At 49.7% G+C, this 19,714-nt stretch overlaps 1 protein-coding gene across 2 annotated transcripts in view; it reads left to right on the top strand.

The window, feature by feature from the left end:
* SMOC2 (SPARC related modular calcium binding 2) overlaps positions 1-19,714 on the top strand; it is a 222,139-nt gene that overhangs the window by 186,540 nt on the left and 15,885 nt on the right. For both annotated transcript variants that reach the window (XM_015137722.3, XM_015137721.3), the window contains exon 10: positions 18,817-18,919. In XM_015137722.3, the coding sequence (XP_014993208.1) occupies positions 18,817-18,919 (103 nt within the window). The remainder of the gene's footprint in view (positions 1-18,816; positions 18,920-19,714) is intronic.

The raw sequence follows: 19,714 nt of genomic DNA, 5'->3' as shown, positions 1-19,714 counted from the left end.
ACCTTTTTATGGGGATATTCTCCCCAGGTGGTCAGTAGATTTAAGAGTGGGTCATAGGTCTCAGGATCCTACCACTTCATGCCCAATTCGAGTCTGTAATGAATACTGCAAACTGCCCTCGCTGAAGAGAACATTGTTTCAGAACTATTAAAAGTTCATGGTCCTAAGAGAGAAGTCCAGCAATTGAGATGGGAGCTAAAACTTTTGCATAGTGCAGCTGGTTTTTCCAAGGGCTAGGCTACAAGACCAAAACTTGGCAGACATCTGAGCACCATAATTATTTTGGAGAGTTTCCTATAGGAGAAGCTGTGTTATTTAAATGCTTTCCAGTTACAGAAATGGGCCATAGTAGACACTGTTTCTCTGTGTGAATCCAGGGACAGCAAACATTTGGGAGCTCTCAGCCTGATTTCTGATTTCCTTTGACTCTAAAAAATGTGTGTGGCTTTTAGTCACTTTCTAAGCATTATTTCAACACGACTTTATTGTGGTTTCATAAAATAGGCTATATTATATTTGGCTCAAGGGATACATTACTTTCAGAGGCCAATTTTCAGATGCTCATTTAAACAATGAGTTAGCAGCCCGCATGTCTTTAAGGATGCTTAAGTGACTCCTGATGCCACAGGGTGTAGAGCGCAGCCTTGCTGAAAGGGTCAATAAACAGATTCCTAGGAAGAGCCTTCTCACGCCTCGTGAGCGCTTCATGAGTTCTCTCTTATTTCAAACTTTAGAGCTATTTTATGGGGGTGGTCAAAATCTATCAAGAATTTTATTACACTCTAACTGTGGTTCCTACTCTAGGTGATAAATAATTTAAAAGGCAGGATGAAGGGTATTCATCAGACGTACACCTGACATCGAGCAGTTTATCATCTAACTGTGGAGGTTTAACATGTACTAAGCTGGTGCTAATGCAAAATCCCATGAGGAAATAAAGAGCGTAGGGAAAAAATAAACCCTCAGATCGTTCCATTCCTGGGGGCAGTGCTTTCAGGGGTCCCGTGGCCCTGCGTGGGGCCACCCAAACCTCCCTGCCAGCACTTTTATTTCATGTCTATTTTAATCAGCCTTTTATGTTTAAGAAACACTTTATTTTTGGAGGAAAGTATTTTTTAGGTTCATCTGTCTAAAGGTTGCTTTTAAAGCATAAATCTTGCTGAGTCAAAAGTTTACTGGGGCTGGGCACAGTGGCTCACGCCTGTAATCCCAGCACTTTTGGAGGCCGAGTTTTGCAGATCACTTGAGGTCAAGAGTTTGAGACTAGTCTGGTCAACATGGTGAAACCCCCTCTCTACTAAAAATACAAAAATTAGCCGGCTGTGGTGGCACGCGCCTGTAATCCCAGCTACTTGGGAGGCTGAGGCATGAGAATTGCTTGAACCTGGAGAGTAGAGCTTACAGTGAGCTGAGATCGCGCCACTGCACTCCAGCCTGGGCAAGAGAGCAAGACGCTGTCTCAAAATAAATAAATAAATAAATAAATAAATAAATAAATAAATAAAAGTTTACTGGTTTAACAAACCGTTTTCTTGGTGAGACTTCTATAGGACTCTTGCTTCAAATCATTCCAGGAAGCTTATAAAAATAAACATTTTGCTCACTAATTAATTTATATCCTCCTAATTTGCATTTTGCTCACTAATTAATTTATATCCTCCTAATTTGAAAGCAATTTTACATATAATTGAAATCTGGCAATGAAGATTGAGTTGACTTCAGTGGATGCACAGAGAGGACTTGGAAGGAGTGAGGGAGGCGGGAGGAGGGAGTAGGGAGGCAGGAGGAGGGAGGAGGGAGGCGGGCAAGAGGGAGGTGGGAGGAGGGAGAATAACAGGTCTGTTGTGTGACTGATGAGGACAGACCCCAGCCTGTGAGAAGTGTCTGCACTCAGAGCTGCTGACTCCTGCAAAGACTTCTACTATGAAAACTTTCAACCCAGTATGTGATTCAGTGGTTCTAATGCAGCTGTCCCCATTCCTGGGAGTCGTTTATCACCTGCATTTGGTTAAGGATGAGCGGCATGGTGCCCGGCACAGGTGGTCACGCCAGCTTATCATGCCAGCACATGCACTAAGAGCAACGTAGACAGATGCTTATGTCTCAGAGCCTGTTTCTTAGGGACGCGTCTTCCCATCAGGAGCCGTATAGTACAATGTGAACAGTTGCAATCAGCCTTCTCCTAAAGTATGCACTTTATTTCCTGATAACGTGTTGATTGTAGATGCCAGTGTTGAGGTCAGTGTCATGACTAGCTGATCACATGTTTAATAATGTTGTTTTGGGTAGGTTTCTCTATTTAAACATGTACCAGGCAGTAGAGCTAGAAACCACTGTAGTTATTTCAGGCACACAGGGACTCCCCATGAAGGAGTACAGACTTACAACATCGCTGGAGGGACAAAAAGTGATAGCGGTCAAAGCTGCTGCTGGGCTACTGCAGATGAGGGTACCTCCCTGTCACTGTGATCCTGAGGTCAGGAATTGGCTGACCCTGCTGTGACTGCTGCCTGAGAACTGCTTGTTGCTCAGCCTAAAGAGAGCTGGTGACCGAGGCTGGTGTTACAGCTGCTCCCAAGGGCATACATGCCTGGCCCTAGCCAGCAGTGGGGAATATGACTCCCACCTCCCTCCTCCCTTCTGTCCTCCTCCCGCCTGCCTCCTCCCGTCTCCCTCCTCCCTCATCCCTTCCTCATCCCTCTTGCCCACCTCCCTCCTGCCTCCTCCCATCTCCCTCCTCCTGCCTCCCTCTTGCCCACCTCCCTCCTCCCTCCTCCTGCCTCCCTCCTGCCCGCCTCCCTCCTCCCTCCTCCCACCCCCTTCCTCCCACCTCCCTCACTCCTTCCAAGTCCTCTCTGTGCATCCACTCAAGTCAACTCAATCCAGATGTAGATGTGAGGTACACGAGGAAATAGAGTTTATTTATTCACTTTTTGATCTTTCTAACTGAGGTAGTTGGCCCAGAGGATCTAACACTGAGTAATTTGAAAACCAGCATGTTGGGAATAAACACAATACCATGTTAACGTTGCCTGAAAAAGAAAGTGTGAAAACCAAGGAGGGTGAAGTTGGGTGTGGTCCATTAATAAACCCAGATGATGCCTGTGTGCCAGGGTGGCCATGGCCTTCTTGGGAGCTGGACTGTGTTTGTGGGGAAGGTCGTCACTGTTTCTGCAGTTTCCTGGACCTGGAAGTGAGTTGTGGCGTCCACAGGATGGCTGAAATCCTGCACGCTCGTCACCTTATCGTGGTGACAGCAGCAGGGAGGTTGCTGCGTTTAATGGAATACGCTTTTCTACTCCTTGCATCTTCTTACGCAATTCTATCACAATACTTGTAAGAAATTAATGCTGCCCAGCTTTGTGGGTGTAGACTTGCTAGAGGATCCTGAAGAAGCATACAGCTGAGCTGCCGAATGTTTGCGTTTTCCTTTGCAAAAAACATAATTTCTGTTCCCGGCCTCTACCAGGCTGGTAACATTTCATAGAGTCCACTGGATGCTGAGCGGGGGGGCCAGGTGTGCCCCGCCCCATGCCCCGCCCTCCCTCTCCCCCCCACCCCCCAACACCACCCCCACCCTACCCTCTCCCCCCCACCCTCTCCCCCTCTCCCCCCCTCCACTGTGCCCCTCCCCGCCCTCTCCCCGCCCTCTCCCTGCCCTTCCCTGCCCTCCCACGCCCCTCCTCGCCCTCTCCCCGCCCCGCTTCCCACCCCTGCCTCGCCATGCCCAGGAAGGATTCCTCTCCCTGCACATCCACGCACTCCCTGGCCGGTCCCTGCCCTGGCACAGTTCGTGGGACACCGTTCAGCTGATTGGGCCACAGACTTTAGTCCCCAGATGAATAATGCTCTCTTTAAATAACACTGTTATTATTATTTACAAAAATAGAAAGTATAAAGACAGACTCTTTTGACTTTGTTTTTCTAAGAACCTACTTCACACCCTGAGAAACTGAGTCAACTCCATTTTGTTAGGTTGGGAACATAACTTTAAGAACGAGTGTCATTAAATTAGACACTAAGCAAGCATGTGTTCCTTCATGTTTCTTGTGACGGGGTATCAAAGCAGCCCTGTTTTACTCTTATCTTTAGCTCTACTTGGTGGTAGGGGGGGTGGATTTTAGCCCCGGAGCTGCTGGAAGCAGGGTCTGGAGGGAACACTTTCAACGAGAGGGTGAGCAGAGCACACAGAGCTCCCGCTCAGAGAGGAGGTCAGCTGGGGAGGAGGAGGCCCGGAAGTCCCATCAGGAGGGACAGCCGGAATTCCTGCAGAGTGGAGTCTTGCTCCCAGCCCTTCCTAACTGAAAAGACTCTGCGACGGTGCCCCGGGCTGGGGGCCTGACGTGGGCTGCTGACAGGTGTAGGGTCTGGAAATCCAGTTGAGTCTCTAATGCAGGAACAACTGTGGAATCAGAAGCGCTGTGTTCCTGCTCCTTGTTCTACTTGAGATTCAAACCAAGAAAAGAATTCATAGTTAGACAGAGGGCTGAGCTGATGTAAGGAAGACACAAACAGTCTTTTAAAAGGAGAAAATCTCCAGTGCCCAGCTGCCCCATCCATAGTGCATGAGACCTGAGAGGAGAAAATGATTCCTGTATGTTTGTGTCATGTGCATTTACTGTGTGTAGACCTGGCTTCAGTTATAAATCTAGATGGAAAAACGAACAAACAAACAAATTTAAAACAAACAGACCATAGGATTCTACAGGCTTGGTTCCGACATCCTAGCATTGTTTCAGAGGCTGAAGTTGTCAGCATTGAGCATTCCTTTGTTCAGATGCAGCCATAGTTTGGCGTCTCATTCATTGAATCGTCATTGGAGCCCCCATTTTGGCTCTGAGTGGCATGTATAGATGTAAAGAAAATCCTTGCTTAAAGTTACTTCCAAAATGTAGCCAGACCTGCTTCCATAAGACCCAACCTCTGTTGCTCAAATTCTGCCAAGGCTACTATTGCAAACTTGTTTTCATTCCATAGTTTACAAAAAAGAAAAACCAATGAGATAAATGCTTTTAAAAAGTTTGAATTGAAATATGACAGTTGTACATGTTTTTGAGGCATGTGATATTTTGATACCTGCATTGGATAGAGTATCTGGGGTAACCGTCAACTCCAATATTTATCTTTCCTTTGTGTTTGGGAACATTCCAGATCTTTTGTAGCTGTTTTGAAATATACGATAAATTATTGTTAACTATAATTTTTCTATTGTACTTTTGAATATTGGAACCGATTCCTTCTATCTGACTGTAGGTTAAGTCAATCTTTTCATTGAAAATTGATGAGAATTAGGAACTGTTCTTAAGACATTCTGGCAAATACTCAGAACGCATTCAATTCCATCATCAGGTGGACCAGAGTCCGCCAGGCAGGTACCTGGGATGTCAGCGTAGGAAAGCGTTTCTCACTCGCTGCTACTTGCATCCCTCATTTCAGAACAAACTCAATCAAAAGATTACAGAAACTGCAGAATGGTCCAGTTCCCAGTCCTGTTTGAATCCCTGGTGTGACCCGGGATGCTAGAACGGGGGCCAGCCACAGCCTTCTGAGAAGGAGCCCTCGCTTCATGGGCAGATCTGTCTGAGGAGCTCTGGGTGTCGGCTTTCTCTGCCATCACCTCTGCCTGTTGTGGTTCGAGGGCACAGATGTGTTTTGTGTTTGGGTTTCTGAGGAGGCAAGCACTCCATGTATTTGGGTAGTTGAAGCCCCAGGGCGACTCACTGCTCCCTCCTGATGGTCAGTCCTCCAGTCTTTGTTCCCTCCAGGTCCTCGTGGACGTCGGCACACGGTCTTGGGGTTGGTGTTGTATTGTGCTTGTGTTGCGGTTGTGTTGTGGTAGTCACTGTGTGGTTCCCAACTTGGAAGAATTAGCCGCTCTATTTCCATGGTAGGGTTCATTGGTGGTGGGGGGCCTGTCAGCTGGATAAGGGAAGGGGAAGCATGGAGCGGAAGCATGGGGCAGGCTGTGGCGGGGGGCTGCTGCATTCCCGGGGGCTGCTGCAGACGCTGAGGGGACCAGGCAGCCAGGCACCAACCCCAGAGTCCCCGCTAGACTAACTCCTCGGCGGTGGTAGCTTGCTGATTAGCCCTGGAGGAGACAACGCAACATCACATCGTGCTCAGAAAACACTTGCTCTAAATATTTTGAGTTTAGTAAAATGTAACCTCACTTGAAATCAATCAAGGACATTGGAGCTACAAAATATTTACTAGTACATGGAAGCTTATTTCTTATCACAACAATACATGAATTTTTAGAGTTTCAGGGTTTAAAAACATAGAGTCTATCTTGTGAAGACTGACTTCTTAAGTTTCTCATAAAAGATACAAAAGAGGGAATGTTGTAGGAAAAAAAAAACTATTAGAAGTAAAAACAAATTAGGAGTTTGGAAAGAAAAGTTTCTCTTTTGACTGGAAAGCATTTCCTAAACTACATATGTGGGGAAAGAAACAGACAAAAACGCTAGCCTGTGCCTGAACATCTGGACACCGTCAGTGCTTCCTGGGCAGTTGGTTTTGCATATTTGGTGTCCTCATGAGGCCTAGAGCAGCCTGCCGGGGCCAGTTGTTTTGAAAGTAAACACTTAAAAGTCATTCCTAAGAATGACTTAGTTCTACCTAAGGATTTCATTGTCAGTTGGAAATGTTCCAAAAAAAATTTCAGGAGAAAACCCAAGCAGAAATAGTTGTTTTGTCACGCTGAGTACCACCGAGAGTGAGAATAAAGTCTTGCAAATCGGGAAGGCTTTGACGCCAGAAATAATCCTAATGCTTGGCAAAATCTTGATTGCACAAAACACCTCCTTAAAGCAAGAGTGTGCCCTGAAATGCTCGCTCCTCGCCGGATGGCAGATAACATCAGCTTGATCTCCCTTCAAATGCTAGATCCGTCCTCAAGCCTGTGAAACCCGAAGAAAGCCCACGCACTCTACAGCATTGATGTCAGTCTGACCTATATCACCATAAACCCTCTGTGCTCTTCACCAATACCTTCATTTTAAAGCTCCTTGAGGGCAAAATTGGTGCTTTTTACTAAGCATTTTGTTAATAAGTAGTTTTCTAAAAATGGTTGAATGACATAACGTTGTCCTTGAGAAATGTAGGAAGACTTTAGAAACACACACGTCAGTCTTTAAGATAAATATTCAGAGTTAACTTATTAGCTGAGATAAATTCCGAGTGCACATCCTGGCCTTGGATGACCTGACCCAAAAGAGAATTAAAGTCAAAGGTGAAGGATTTCGGGAATGTGATGGTCAAAGGAACCTTGGGGAGTTTACGGCAGCACTCAGTTTAATGGATGACCGGAGGCAGGGCCAAGAGCAGGCACCGTCACCCAAAGCCTTGGTTTTCCTGGTCGCTTCTTCACTGGAGGAACTTCCTGATTCTCTTCAGGCGCTGACCTTCTAAACAAGTGCTCACTTCTATCAGCGTATTAGTTATCAGTGTTCACTCCTCAAAGCACTATCTAAAGCCTATGGACCTCTTTGTCTAGAATAATGAAAAGATATATAGAAAAATCAAGAATATGAAAATACATATGGAAAACGTGAATCTAGAAAATGTAGAAAAGTAGAGTGAATGCACAAAAGTAGTGGTTTTCTTTTCAGCTTAAGGTTGTGAAGTTCTATGCTTTTTCTTTAGTGCCTCTTTTAAAGCATGAGTAGTCACGAGCAAATTTCATCGGATAAAAGAAAAGCTTCAGCTGAATTAAGTTTGAAAGAGTTTAATTGAGCAATGAACGATTCGTGAACAGGGCAACCGCCCAAGCCCAAGTAGGTTGGGAGACTCCAGCACAGCCACAGGGTGGAGGAAGATTTGTGGACAGAAACAGGCAAGTGATGGACAGAAAACAGAACTGAGGCACAGAACAGCCGGATTGGTTACAGCTCGGAGTCGGCCTCATTTGAACACGGTTGGAACAGTTGGCTACACTGGATTGGCCAAAACTCGGTGACTGGCGCAAGTGTAGGCTACGGTCTGTTGACGCCTCCACCTGTTAACAGTTCACAACGTACACAGAAACCTCTAGGCTGAACGTAAAATAGATAAGGAGGCAGCTTCAGGCTAAACTTGATTTCATACAACTGATGTGTTCTTAACCGTCACTGGCCGGGACTTCTTTCCCCACTGCGTGGTGGTTAAAGCACGTACCTGTCGTGAGGAAACTGCATCTGTCTTGAATCGTCTAAAAGAGGCACTTGGCGTTGTCAACATTCCCCACATCAGGGACCTCGCAGGTCCAAGGCCAGGCCCTTGAGGATGACACCCTGACCAGGTCTCAATTTGGAGGGGGATTTATCAAAATAGACTTTGTATACATTTTATAAGCTGCAGGCACTTTATGAATCTCAAAATCAAAGTGCCTGAAGAAACTTTCCTAACGCTATACTTTTTCTTCTTATGTTTAAACTGCATAAGTTAAAAGTTGGAAAGCCATGTGTTAAATGTAATGACAGGCGTCAAATGCTTAATGGAGCAAGTGGGGTACTTGGGAAACATCTCGCACCCCTTTCTGTGGCTGTAGAACTAGATGGTGGGGGTTGAATTAAATCCCAAGAATGGGCTTGGGGGATGACTTCAGAGCTGTGTTCTACTCGGAATAGCTCTGTGTACTTGTTATGTTCCAGAGGCTCTATCTGGCCCCGGTTATAACCAAACCTCCAAAGCCGCAGGCCCTCTAGCTCCGTGGTTTCTCCTGAACGTATTTCACAAGACTCTCCAGGGTCCCCGCTCTGAACTTCGCCTCACAGCCCCTTCCCTGGAACACACAGCAGCCTCAAGCTGCACTCCTGGGTCCTCCCACAGCTGGCTGAGACCCACAGAGGGAGCGCTGTGACACTTTAAAACAGAAATGAGATTGTGCCACTTCTCAGATTCTCCCAGCAGCTTCCAGTTTCCTTTCAGATAAGGCCCACTTGTTTCTGGACTCTAAGACCCCCTGGGTTTTGGGCCCCCCTGAGTTCCTCAGCTTTGTTCCCTAGGACTGTCCTTCCTGCCTCACTCAACACACCCTGGCATCCTCAGGGCCTCGAGAATGCCGCGCTGCCTGGGATGCGGGGTCTTTGGGGGCCTTCCCTGTGCCCCCAGCACTCTCCTCCCTGTTCCAAATGGCTCACTCCACACCCCTGCGCCTCTGCCTGGCAAGCAGAGGTTAACATGACACCAGTGCCCCCTCTGCCAGGACAGACGTGGCGGAGGGCAGGGACCTGGTCTACTGTTTCCAGCCTCATCGTGGCCGCGGGGCAGCGGGGAGAGCTCCACAGCTGCTTGGCACACGTTCACCTGGATGTAGGATGCACTCCTGCCTCCACCCCCAGAGAGGTCAGGGTTCTTAGCACCATCCAAGCCTTCAGCCTCCCAGAGTGGGATGTGGGCCTCAATTTCTCCCTCAGACACTGATGTGCTGATTCGTTTCTCCAGGTGGTCGCGAGGCCACGGTGTGGTGCTGAGTGTCTCCCCCAGACATTGATGTGCTGATTGGTTTCTCCAGGTGGTCGCGAGGCTGCTGTGTAGTGTCAAGTGTCTCCCTCAGACACTGATGTGCTGATTCGTTTCGCCAGGTGGTCGCGAGGCCACGGTGTGGTGCCGAGTGTCTCCCTCAGACACTGACGTGCTGATTCGTTTTGCCAGGTGGTTGCGAGACCGCTGTGTGGTGCTGAGTGTCAGCTGCATGAGGGTGACGTGCACACGGCCCCACGTGTAGATCAGACAGGAATGCTGTGGTCCTGCCTCTGTGAACCCCGTCACCCGTGGGACACTCCCTGGACCACACAGCCGGGACATGCTCGTTGAAGACTGCTGGAGGAAAATCTGTGCCTGGAATAAAACAGAGAAGCACAGCATTTACTACATGAGCATTTACTACCTAGAAAGAGCAGTCTGCTTTGGCTGGGGGTGCAGCGTTGAGATTGCAGTGCTTTTCAACTCTGGCAATGTCAGGATTTGAAGCAGACTTTTCAAATTCAGCAAATGTCAGTAATCCAGAGCTGTCAAGTGTGAGAGCACACGTGTTTATGGGCATGGCTTCAGGACACCTCTGCCCTGGGAGTTTCCTCTTTGTTTCTCTGATGCCTTCACGTCAGCAGGGCTGTCACTCGGCGGCTCATCTTCCCTTCTTTTCTGTGCCAGGTCGGTGTGTTTTAAACTATAAGAATGAGTAGCCATGACATTTTGTTTCTAGTTGTTTGTGAAAAGACCAGCCAAATGCAGGCGCTGTCATTGGCACCCTCTTTCTCCCTCCCCAGCCAGATGAAAAGAGCTTTTTCTACCAGAAAACAGATGCCCTTTATTTGGTGTGCACACAATGGAACCTTCATCATAAGTCCCCAGAGATGTTCAGGGTCAGAGAGAAACTACCTAGTACCCAGAGCTCTTTCCAGGCACCCAGCTGTGCACAAAGAGAGGACCGATCAGACGTTGGGCTGACGTGAATGCTTTTCTTTTTTTATTTTATTTTATTTTTATTTATTCATTATTATTATTTTTTTGAGACAGTGTCTCCCAGGCTGGAGTGCAGTGGTGCGATCTCAGCTCACTGCAACCTCCACCTCCCAGATTCAAGCGATTCTCATGCCTCAGCCTCCCAAGTAGCTGAGATTATAGGCATGTACCACCACGCCTGGCTGATTTTTGTATTTTTAGTAGAGATGGGGTTTCACTGTGTAGGCCAGACTGGTCTCAAACTCCTGACCTCAAGTGATCCACCCACCTCGGCCTCCCAAAGTGCTGGGATTACAGGCGTGAGCCACCGCACTCACCTGTGAATGCCTATTTACAAGTAAAGATAACTTAGAAAGAAAATTAGAAACTATTTGCTTTTATGTAGTTTGAAATAGTTTATATTCAATAAAGGGACTTAAAATCCAGCTTCCTAAAATTCGTCATAGAGTTAGTCAACGTAACATTTTGTTAGTGTCAAGGCAACACTGGATTCAACTCCTAGCAAAGGAGAAATTATCAGCGCCTTTCTTACAGATTCCTGGAGGAGAGAAGGAGTCACAGAAACATCTTAGTAACATTATTTCCATTTCTCTCAACCCTTAGAAGCAACAAAAACGTCTCATTTTCTGTCTAGTTTTAACTGTGCAGTTTAAAATGTATTTCTATTACCTTGGAGAAATGGCACAAAAGTAGAGCACACTCAAACTTTTCTATGATACATTCTTTTTTTTTTTTTTTCTTTGAGACGGAGTCTCGCTCTGTCGCCCAGGCTGGAGTGCAGTGGCGCGATCTCAGCTCACTGCAAGCTCCGCCTTCCGGGTTCACGCCATTCTCCTGCCTCAGCCTCCTGAGTAGCTGGGACTACAGGCGCCTGCCGCCACGCCCGGCTAATTTTTTGTATTTTTAGTAGAGACGGGGTTTCACCGTGTTAGCCAGGATGGTCTCGATTTCCTGACCTCATGATCCGCCCATCTTGGCCTCCCAAAGTGCTGAGATCACAGGCGTGAGCCACCGCGCCCAGCAGATACATTCTTAAAATGTGGAGAAAGTGTGCCTAAAACCCGCGGGGAAGGGCCGCTCTGACAGAGAAACCTCTGCGTTATTCCACTGAAACTGGGACCCGCAGCGAGTTAGCTCCGGACGGAGACTCTTCAGTTCACCTGAGTTTTGAGAGTGCTCAGTTCCTACCTTAAAATTCTGACCAAGTCTTCAAATATCCAACCCCGTGGACTTTCTCCTAACCCACATGTGACAGCCAGGGCATAAGAGGGGAAACGGCATTTTACTGCTGCCTCCTGCAAAGTGACCCTAAGATGCCCAGCAGGTGTTCTCAGCAGACAGCGCACACGTTCCTGGCCCAGACCGAGAGAACCTGTTTTCCCCTAGCTCACCACGCAGGCCCCCAATGGGAGATGAGGACGGTCTTTTCCCAGGTGGCTGACCTGACCCCTCACGTCAGGCCAGCGAAGGCGTTCCCGGGGTCCATGGCTGGCAAATCAGAGCACGGGCTGATTGCTTGATAGAAATTATTGGACTTCCAAGCCAGAGGAGTTAAACCTGTGAGTGGATAAATAGATAATTATGATGGCGTGAATACCTCTGTGCACACACAACTCCTCAGAAGCATCTGAACAACTTAGAGAAGAAAGCGCTTTCGTTATCCATTCTTTTTTCTTCATTTCTCATCTATACTAGTTTCCTAAACATTGGATCTGAACATAACTAAGAGAACCAATTTTTAAGCCACTGCTAGATACTTAAAACCAGATGAATGAGTCTCATTATCCCCAGACACTTCATGCCTGATAAGCTAATAATGTTACTTACCTGTGAAATCTCTGGTCCCCCTCCATACACCTGCTTCCCTCGTGTTCCCTATCCAGACCCTGCAGGCCTCACCTGCCAGGCAATGCACAGACCCCATGATTGTGCCAGTATGTGGCTACTGTTATCCAGTGGTCTCTTCTCTTGATCAGTGAATGAGGAAACCACTCAACTCCACTTTCTCCTGTATTTGATTTCCTTTAGCGGCAGTACTGAGTATTCCAGGTTATGGGAAGGAAGTGAAAGTTAATTATTATCCAGAGAGGAGGTAACTGAGGGAACAGCTGGGAACTTGTATTCGTTTATATTTAAAAGACAAAGAGAAAAGAAGAAACTACATACACTTACTGAAAACAGGAATTTTTATACAAAAAAGGTTTTTGTTTCTTAAAATAAGGACGTTTCATAGAAAGCGCAGAACACATTCATTTTGAAAGAGTGAAAGTCAAAAATGCCTTTAAAGCATCAGAATATTAACCCAGTTCCTGAAAAGTCCCTGGTCCATGGGCTGGGGTCTCTGGGACCAGCTAGTTCAGCCACTTTGTTGACTGGACGGGCTCCAGGACTGAGAAGGGCTCAGGGCTGTGTAAGGTGCAGCACCTTTACTGTGGGGCAAAACCAGGATAGAACCCAGTGTTTCCACAGAAACCTAACAGACGTCAAGAACTTGGATTCTGCAGATGGACCGGAGCACCTGAGTGTACTTGGGCTAAGCTACTCCCTTCCTTGTTTTGCCACAGATTGGAAATAAATCGGTGAACTTACTCTGTTTCTACTTTGAAAAGAACAATCTGGCTTTCTTTCTTGAATTGGCTTATTATTCCCCCAGGAGCCTGGGCGCAGGATGCTCCCACACTGTGTGGGCTGGGAGAGGCCTGGCACCTGTAACCCAGGTGGGAGTGTGTGGGCTGGGAGAGGGCCTGGCAGGTCTAACCCAGGTGGGAGTGTGTGGGCTGGGAGAGGGCCTGGCAGGTCTAACCCAGGTGGGAGTGTGTGGGCTGGGAGAGGGCCTGGCAGGTCTAACCCAGGTGGGAATGTGTGGGCTGGGAGAGGGCCTGGCACGTGTAACCCAGGTGGGAGTGTGTGGCTGGGAGAGGGCCTGGCACGTGTAACCCAGGTGGGAGTGTGTGGACTGGGAGAGGGCCTGGCACGTCTAACCCAGGTGGAAGTGTGTGTGGGGTGGGAGAGGGCCTGGCACGTCTAACCCAGGTGAGAGTGTGTGTGGGCTGGGAGAGGGCCTGGCACGTGTAACCCAGGTGGGAGTGTGTATGGCTGGGAGAGGGCCTGGCACGTCTAACCCAGGTGGGAGTGTGTGTGGCTGGGAGAGGGCCTGGCACGTCTAACCCAGGTGGGAGTGTGTATGGCTGGGAGAGGGCCTGGCACGTCTAACCCAGGTGGGAGTGTGTGGGCTGGGAGAGGGCCTGGCACATCTAACCCAGGTGAGAGTGTGTGTGGGCTGGGAGAGGGCCTGGCACGTCTAACCCAGGTGGGAGTGTGTGTGGCTGGGAGAGGGCCTGGCACGTCTAACCCAGGTGGGAGTGTGTATGGCTGGGAGAGGGCCTGGCACGTCTAACCCAGGTGGGAGTGTGTGGGCTGGGAGAGGGCCTGGCACGTGTAACCCAGGTGAGAGTGTGTGTGGGCTGGGAGAGGGCCTGGCACGTGTAACCCAGGTGGGAGTGTGTATGGCTGAGAGAGGGCCTGGCACGTCTAACCCAGGTGGGAGTGTGTGTGGCTGGGAGAGGGCCTGGCACGTCTAACCCAGGTGGGAGTGTGTGTGGCTGGGAGAGGGCCTGGCACGTCTAACCCAGGTGGGAGTGTGTGTGGCTGGGAGAGGGCCTGGCACGTCTAACCCAGGTGGGAGTGTGTATGGCTGGGAGAGGGCCTGGCACGTCTAACCCAGGTGGGAGTGTGTGGGCTGGGAGAGGGCCTGGCACATCTAACCCAGGTGAGAGTGTGTGTGGGCTGGGAGAGGGCCTGGCACGTCTAACCCAGGTGGGAGTGTGTGTGGCTGGGAGAGGGCCTGGCACGTCTAACCCAGGTGGGAGTGTGTATGGCTGGGAGAGGGCCTGGCACGTCTAACCCAGGTGGGAGTGTGTGGGCTGGGAGAGGGCCTGGCACGTGTAACCCAGGTGAGAGTGTGTGTGGGCTGGGAGAGGGCCTGGCACGTGTAACCCAGGTGGGAGTGTGTATGGCTGGGAGAGGGCCTGGCACGTCTAACCCAGGTGGGAGTGTGTGTGGCTGGGAGAGGGCCTGGCACGTCTAACCCAGGTGGGAGTGTGTATGGCTGGGAGAGGGCCTGGCACGTCTAACCCAGGTGGGAGTGTGTGGGGTGGGAGAGGGCCTGGCACGTCTAACCCAGGTGAGAGTGTGTGTGGGCTGGGAGAGGGCCTGGCACGTCTAACCCAGGTGGGAGTGTGTGGGCTGGGAGAGGGCCTGGCACATCTAACCCAGGTGGGAGTGTGTGTGGCTGGGAGAGGGCCTGGCACGTGTAACCCAGGTGGGAGTGTGTGTGGCTGGGAGAGGGCCTGGCACGTCTAACCCAGGTGGGAGTGTGTGTGGCTGGGAGAGGGCCTGGCACATCTAACCCAGGTGGGAGTGTGTGTGGGGTGGCACCTTCCCACTATGCCTCTGTTGACCTGAGACTTCAGTTCTGCAGGTGGTTGGAGAACTGTGAGTGGAACTGTCCCAAAGTAAAGAGTGACTCTGGGTGCATCGCTGAGCCTGCACGTGGCGGTTTTGACGCCAACCTTCCCGTGACGCAGTATTCACAGGGGCCGTTAGACCCCACTGTGTAGGCAGCTGAGTGAGAAGAAGGCCGGGGGTAGAGTGTGCTGCAAAGGCCCCCCCCGGAACAGCAGGCTCCTCACACAGGTTCTCAGCAGGCAGCTTCCCCAGGCTGAATCACACACCGCAAAACGCCAGAGCAAAGGGCGGCTTTGCTTTCAAGGTGGCCAGAGGAGTTACAGTAAGGGTTGACAGGGGGCCAGCACCCTGTGAGGGACGAGGGTCTCTGCAGCCACCGCTGTGCCGGACGCAGCTGTCATGGGAGAAGCGGAATAGCTCCCTGTGGGCAGCAGTGGGGAAAACCCAGCTGCTCTGGGGTCGTTGGTCTTTTACCTCAAGCCTCGTTGCTCCTCTCGTGAATTTGCTAGATCTGGGACATTTCAGGGTGACGAAATTTTCACTTCGTGATACTTCTGTGATTTCTCATGCAGTGAACATTCACTTTAACATAATGAAAGTTAGTTTTTTCCTGCTGATTGCTTGTAATCTTTATTCACCGTTTTTCCTTCAGAAATAGTTTTGAAGTACAATCATCCCTGAGCAGTAACAAGCATTATTCCAGGTCCTGGGGTGACTGCGACACGGGAGAAGGAGCCAGGATTGAGCAGGACTGATTTACTATTTCTTCTTTTAGAAGTACATTATGCTTTTCATGTTCAGTTTTTCTTTTGGCATTAAAGAGTCCTGCAGCTTTTACATTACGTTAGTTAAGTTTCGTGATGAGCATCTATTATTTTCTCATTTGAAATAGTATGTTGCTTTATCTCATTTGGGGAAATATGATTAAATTAACAGCCAAAAAAAATCCCCTTGGGTATATCCCTATTACCACACCAAATATAAGCATAATTCTTTCTTAAAGGTGTTCAGTACTGAGGATTATCTAAAATGCCTTTTCTCCCAGACAATAATATTCTTCTCCATCAACTCCATATTACCCTCAGAATCTCTGGAGGCCAGTGGAGGACTGGGAATTCATAGAGAGCAGCCCCGGCAGGCAGGTGCCCGAGGTCCCGTGGGTCCCAGCCTTACCTGCCCCGGCGTCTGCCTCCTCACCCTGGACAAGTTCTCCTGGACGGCTGGCCTGGCAGGGCTTCTGCCTGCATGTTCCTAAGCCTGTGCCCTGGAGGTATTTTCAGCCCTCCAGGTTGTTTTTCTCATTTCTTTTCCTGGTTAGTCCTGCAGCCGGGGAGGTCAGCCTTCTGTAGACCAGGAGGCCCATCCCAGGGAGGCGAGGTCCAGTGGGCTGGGCAGCTTTGGAAGCACCGGCCAGCAGCCTCTGCAGCCTCCGGTCCTCTGCCTTTCTGAGGGGTTGGATGAGATTGTTACTTCTTTCTTGGAAAGTAGCATTTGCCCTGTGGCCGTGAGGCTTTTTTCTGTAGATTGTGATCTCCTTTTGCAGTTGTGTGCAAAGGGACTAAGGCAGACCTTTTTTCACTCTCAGAACCCCCCGGCGAAGGCTGCACATTTGTTTTCTGACGTGTGTTGAATGAAGTAGAAGCCAGCATGACTGGAGTCCTGCTGTGGGCAGCTCACGTGCGCTTCAATAGTAATCACACAAAACTCCAGTGTCAAAAAGAAACCTAGGAAAACCAGGGCGTTCCTAACTGCATAAACATGCTGGTCTCCGAATGACTTGGCTGCTGTCCACACCAGGGCCACGTGGTCCACGCCAGCGTGCCCTCGACCCAGGGGTGGTCCACGCTAATGTGCCCTCGACCCAGGGACCTGAGAAGCACGTGTGGCACTGCCTTTCTCCACGGCACCCTCAGCCTGTCCTGTCCCTCGAGGAGTCCCAAGACAGCCTTTCTCATCTCAGATAATTCTTCCTCCAAGGGCCATGGGGAAGGCAGGGGAGGGGCTGTCCTCAGTCCCACTCGGCTTTCTGCCTGGGCTTTGCAGCTCTCCATATCTTCTACTTACTGAGTGGGCTCCTGAGATTTTCTTTGGAGGGGCTGTCTAAAACTTCTTAGTAAAAAACGGAATCTAAATTGGGCAGAAGGTGTGTGGTGTAAACTCCCTTCCTGCCGTGGTGAGGACGGTCGGAGCAGATGTTCTAATGCCCGAGGTGCTCTCCAGGCTCAGAAGTCACCATGGGGCATCCCCAGCCCCAGCAGAGCCCCAGGGAGGGGCAGCCGCCCCTGGCACGGAGTCTCAGTGCACGGCGTGGCACAGTGGGGACGCTGTCCTTCCAGGACCGGTGCCTGGCTTCTGTCTTCTATTTTCCCCTCAGTGTCTTTCTCTTCTTTCTACTGAATTCTGGAAGGGCTTTCTTTAGAAAATCTTAACAAAATGTAAATGGTGACGAGCTCCATCTGTCACCTGTCCCATGGCTATTTACACACAGATAGACCCAGTTGGAATTGGCAGATTTTGCTCCTTGCTCCCTGCTTGTGAAGCTCTTAGACGCGCCGTTCTCATCAGGGAAACCAGAGTGGGGCTCCTGCCTCTTGCATTTGCTTATTGATCCAGCAAGCATGTATTGGGCGGCTGAGTGGCTTCTCTATGCCGAAAGGGCATCCAGAGCGAGGAGACCCACGTCGTCCATGCCGCCCTGGGCCTAAGGACACGGGATGCTGCCTGTGTCCAGCTGTGACTGGGGCAGTAGCACCGGGAGCAGTCTCAGGAGAAAAGACCCCAGAGAAAGTGGACAGCTTCTTTCAAATGTTATCTTGAATTTGGGGTGGGACGAGTGTCTCAGGCATGGAGCTCAGGGAATGCCTAACCGGTGTGAGAGGAGAGTGGTGTTGAGGGAAGGATGGAGGGGAAAGGCACGCTGCAGAATGTTGGGTGCCTGAATTATTCCCTGATCCCAGAATCCATACACAGTCAGCTCTGGGCTCCAAAGCTATGAGCACTAAACCCTGCTGCTGACTATTCGTGCCGATGCCGTGGTGTGGACAAGTCCCAGGAGACAGGCCTTGCAGATGCTGACTCTTCACGCTGATGCCATGGTGTGAAAAAGTCCCCAGGAGACAGGCGTTGTGGATGCAGACTGTTCGCACAGATGCTGTGGTGTGGACAAGTCCCCAGGAGACGGGCGTTGCGGATGCAGACTGTTAGCACCGATGCTGACTGTTTGCGCGGATGCCGTGGTGTGGACAAGTCCCCAGGAGACGGGCGTTGAGGATGCAGACTGTTGGCACCGATGCTGACTGTTTGTGCTGATGCCGTGGTGTGGACAAGTCCCCAGGAGATGGGCGTTGCGGATGCAGACTGTTCGCACCGATGCTGACTGTTTGTGTGGATGCCATGGTGTGGACAAGTCCCCAGGAAACTGGTGTTGCGTACCTCCTGCTCTTTGCCCTACTGCCTCCTTCTGCTCTGAGAAGCGAGGTGGCTCTGGATGGGTGGGGGTGGCGGTGAATCACAGGCTCTGGCCTCGTTTGCCAGGATGGCCAGCCTCATGTGCTCCCAGCGTGTACACCGTATGTCCAGTGTCCCTAAGCACCCAGTGCCTCTGCTGTCATGCTTGCTGGGTGAGTGACACCGCCCACCTCTGAGTGCAGTTCTGAAGATCAGTGAGACACTAATGCCTGTGAATTTTAGTCTCACGTAATAATTCAAACAATACTGGAATTAATAATAACTATGGCTCAAAATCAATATACATAGCGCAATATGTTTGTGTTTAAGCTAGCTCATTAAGATTAAGGTAGCCCAAAATACTCATTTCCAAACACTAAAACAACATTTCCCTGTATTTTAGAGGAAAATCTGTTATGCTTTATGAGTTAACTGTGAAAACATACACATGTTTTTCAGGTTGCCCGGGTGCCAAAAAGCATGAGTTTCTGACCAGTATTCTGGACGCGCTGTCCACGGACATGGTTCACGCTGTCTCTGACCCCTCCTCCTCGTCAGGCAGGTACGCTGTGTTCGCTGTGGGACAATGAGTTGGTGGGGTCCCAGAATTCCGGGGAATCTGGAAAGTCTGAACATTACATATTGGCGACCTTCTCAGCTTATTTGGACACAGTAGGGCCTTAAAAAGGAGCCCTCTGCAAACACAAGAAGTTGCTTAGCAGGTTTTTCTTGTAGCATGACTAAATCACTGAAGGCGCTCCCATTGGGGTATGTGGCCCTGAGCCGTGACTCCTGGACCTCCATGGGGTAGTGGGCTCTGACCCTGGTCCTGTTGGTGGGGAGTAGGGCAGGGGGAGCACCTCCTGCCGAGGGCTCTGTGCTTTGAAATTGCACTTTAGAGTTATCCATTGGATTTTAAATACTTTGAACGACAACGTTTAATTTGAAGTTCTCAAAGCGTGATTATGTTTATTGCAGTAAAATGTGCAGCACATACATTTGCCATCCTAACTACTTTCAGGCGTATGATTCGGTTGTGTCCAAGACATTCACACTGCTCAAAATAGGAGTTTTGGAACCCTGGAAATGTTCCCTGAGTACATTGTAGACATTCCTGCACTCCTGGACCTGGGGCCTGGAGCACGGTGTAGTGGACTTCAGTGAATTTCCCATCACTCCTCTTTTCCACCCTCTGTAGATCAGCCTCAGGAGAGTGGAGGAACCCCAGGGTTTTACTGCGATGGCATCTCAAGCATCGGATATTCCCCCTGAACTAGCAATAGTTTATCTGTTTCTTTCAAATAAATTTTGAATGGAGATTTTCACTTTTTTCTTTCTTTAGAATTTGGCCTTTCTC

The sequence above is a fragment of the Macaca mulatta genome, chromosome 4 (assembly GCF_049350105.2).
Source record: "Macaca mulatta isolate MMU2019108-1 chromosome 4, T2T-MMU8v2.0, whole genome shotgun sequence".
Classification (NCBI taxonomy): Eukaryota; Metazoa; Chordata; class Mammalia; order Primates; family Cercopithecidae; genus Macaca; species Macaca mulatta.
The sequence above is the reverse complement of the archived record's forward strand: the minus strand, read 5'-3'. Positions and strand labels throughout refer to the sequence as shown.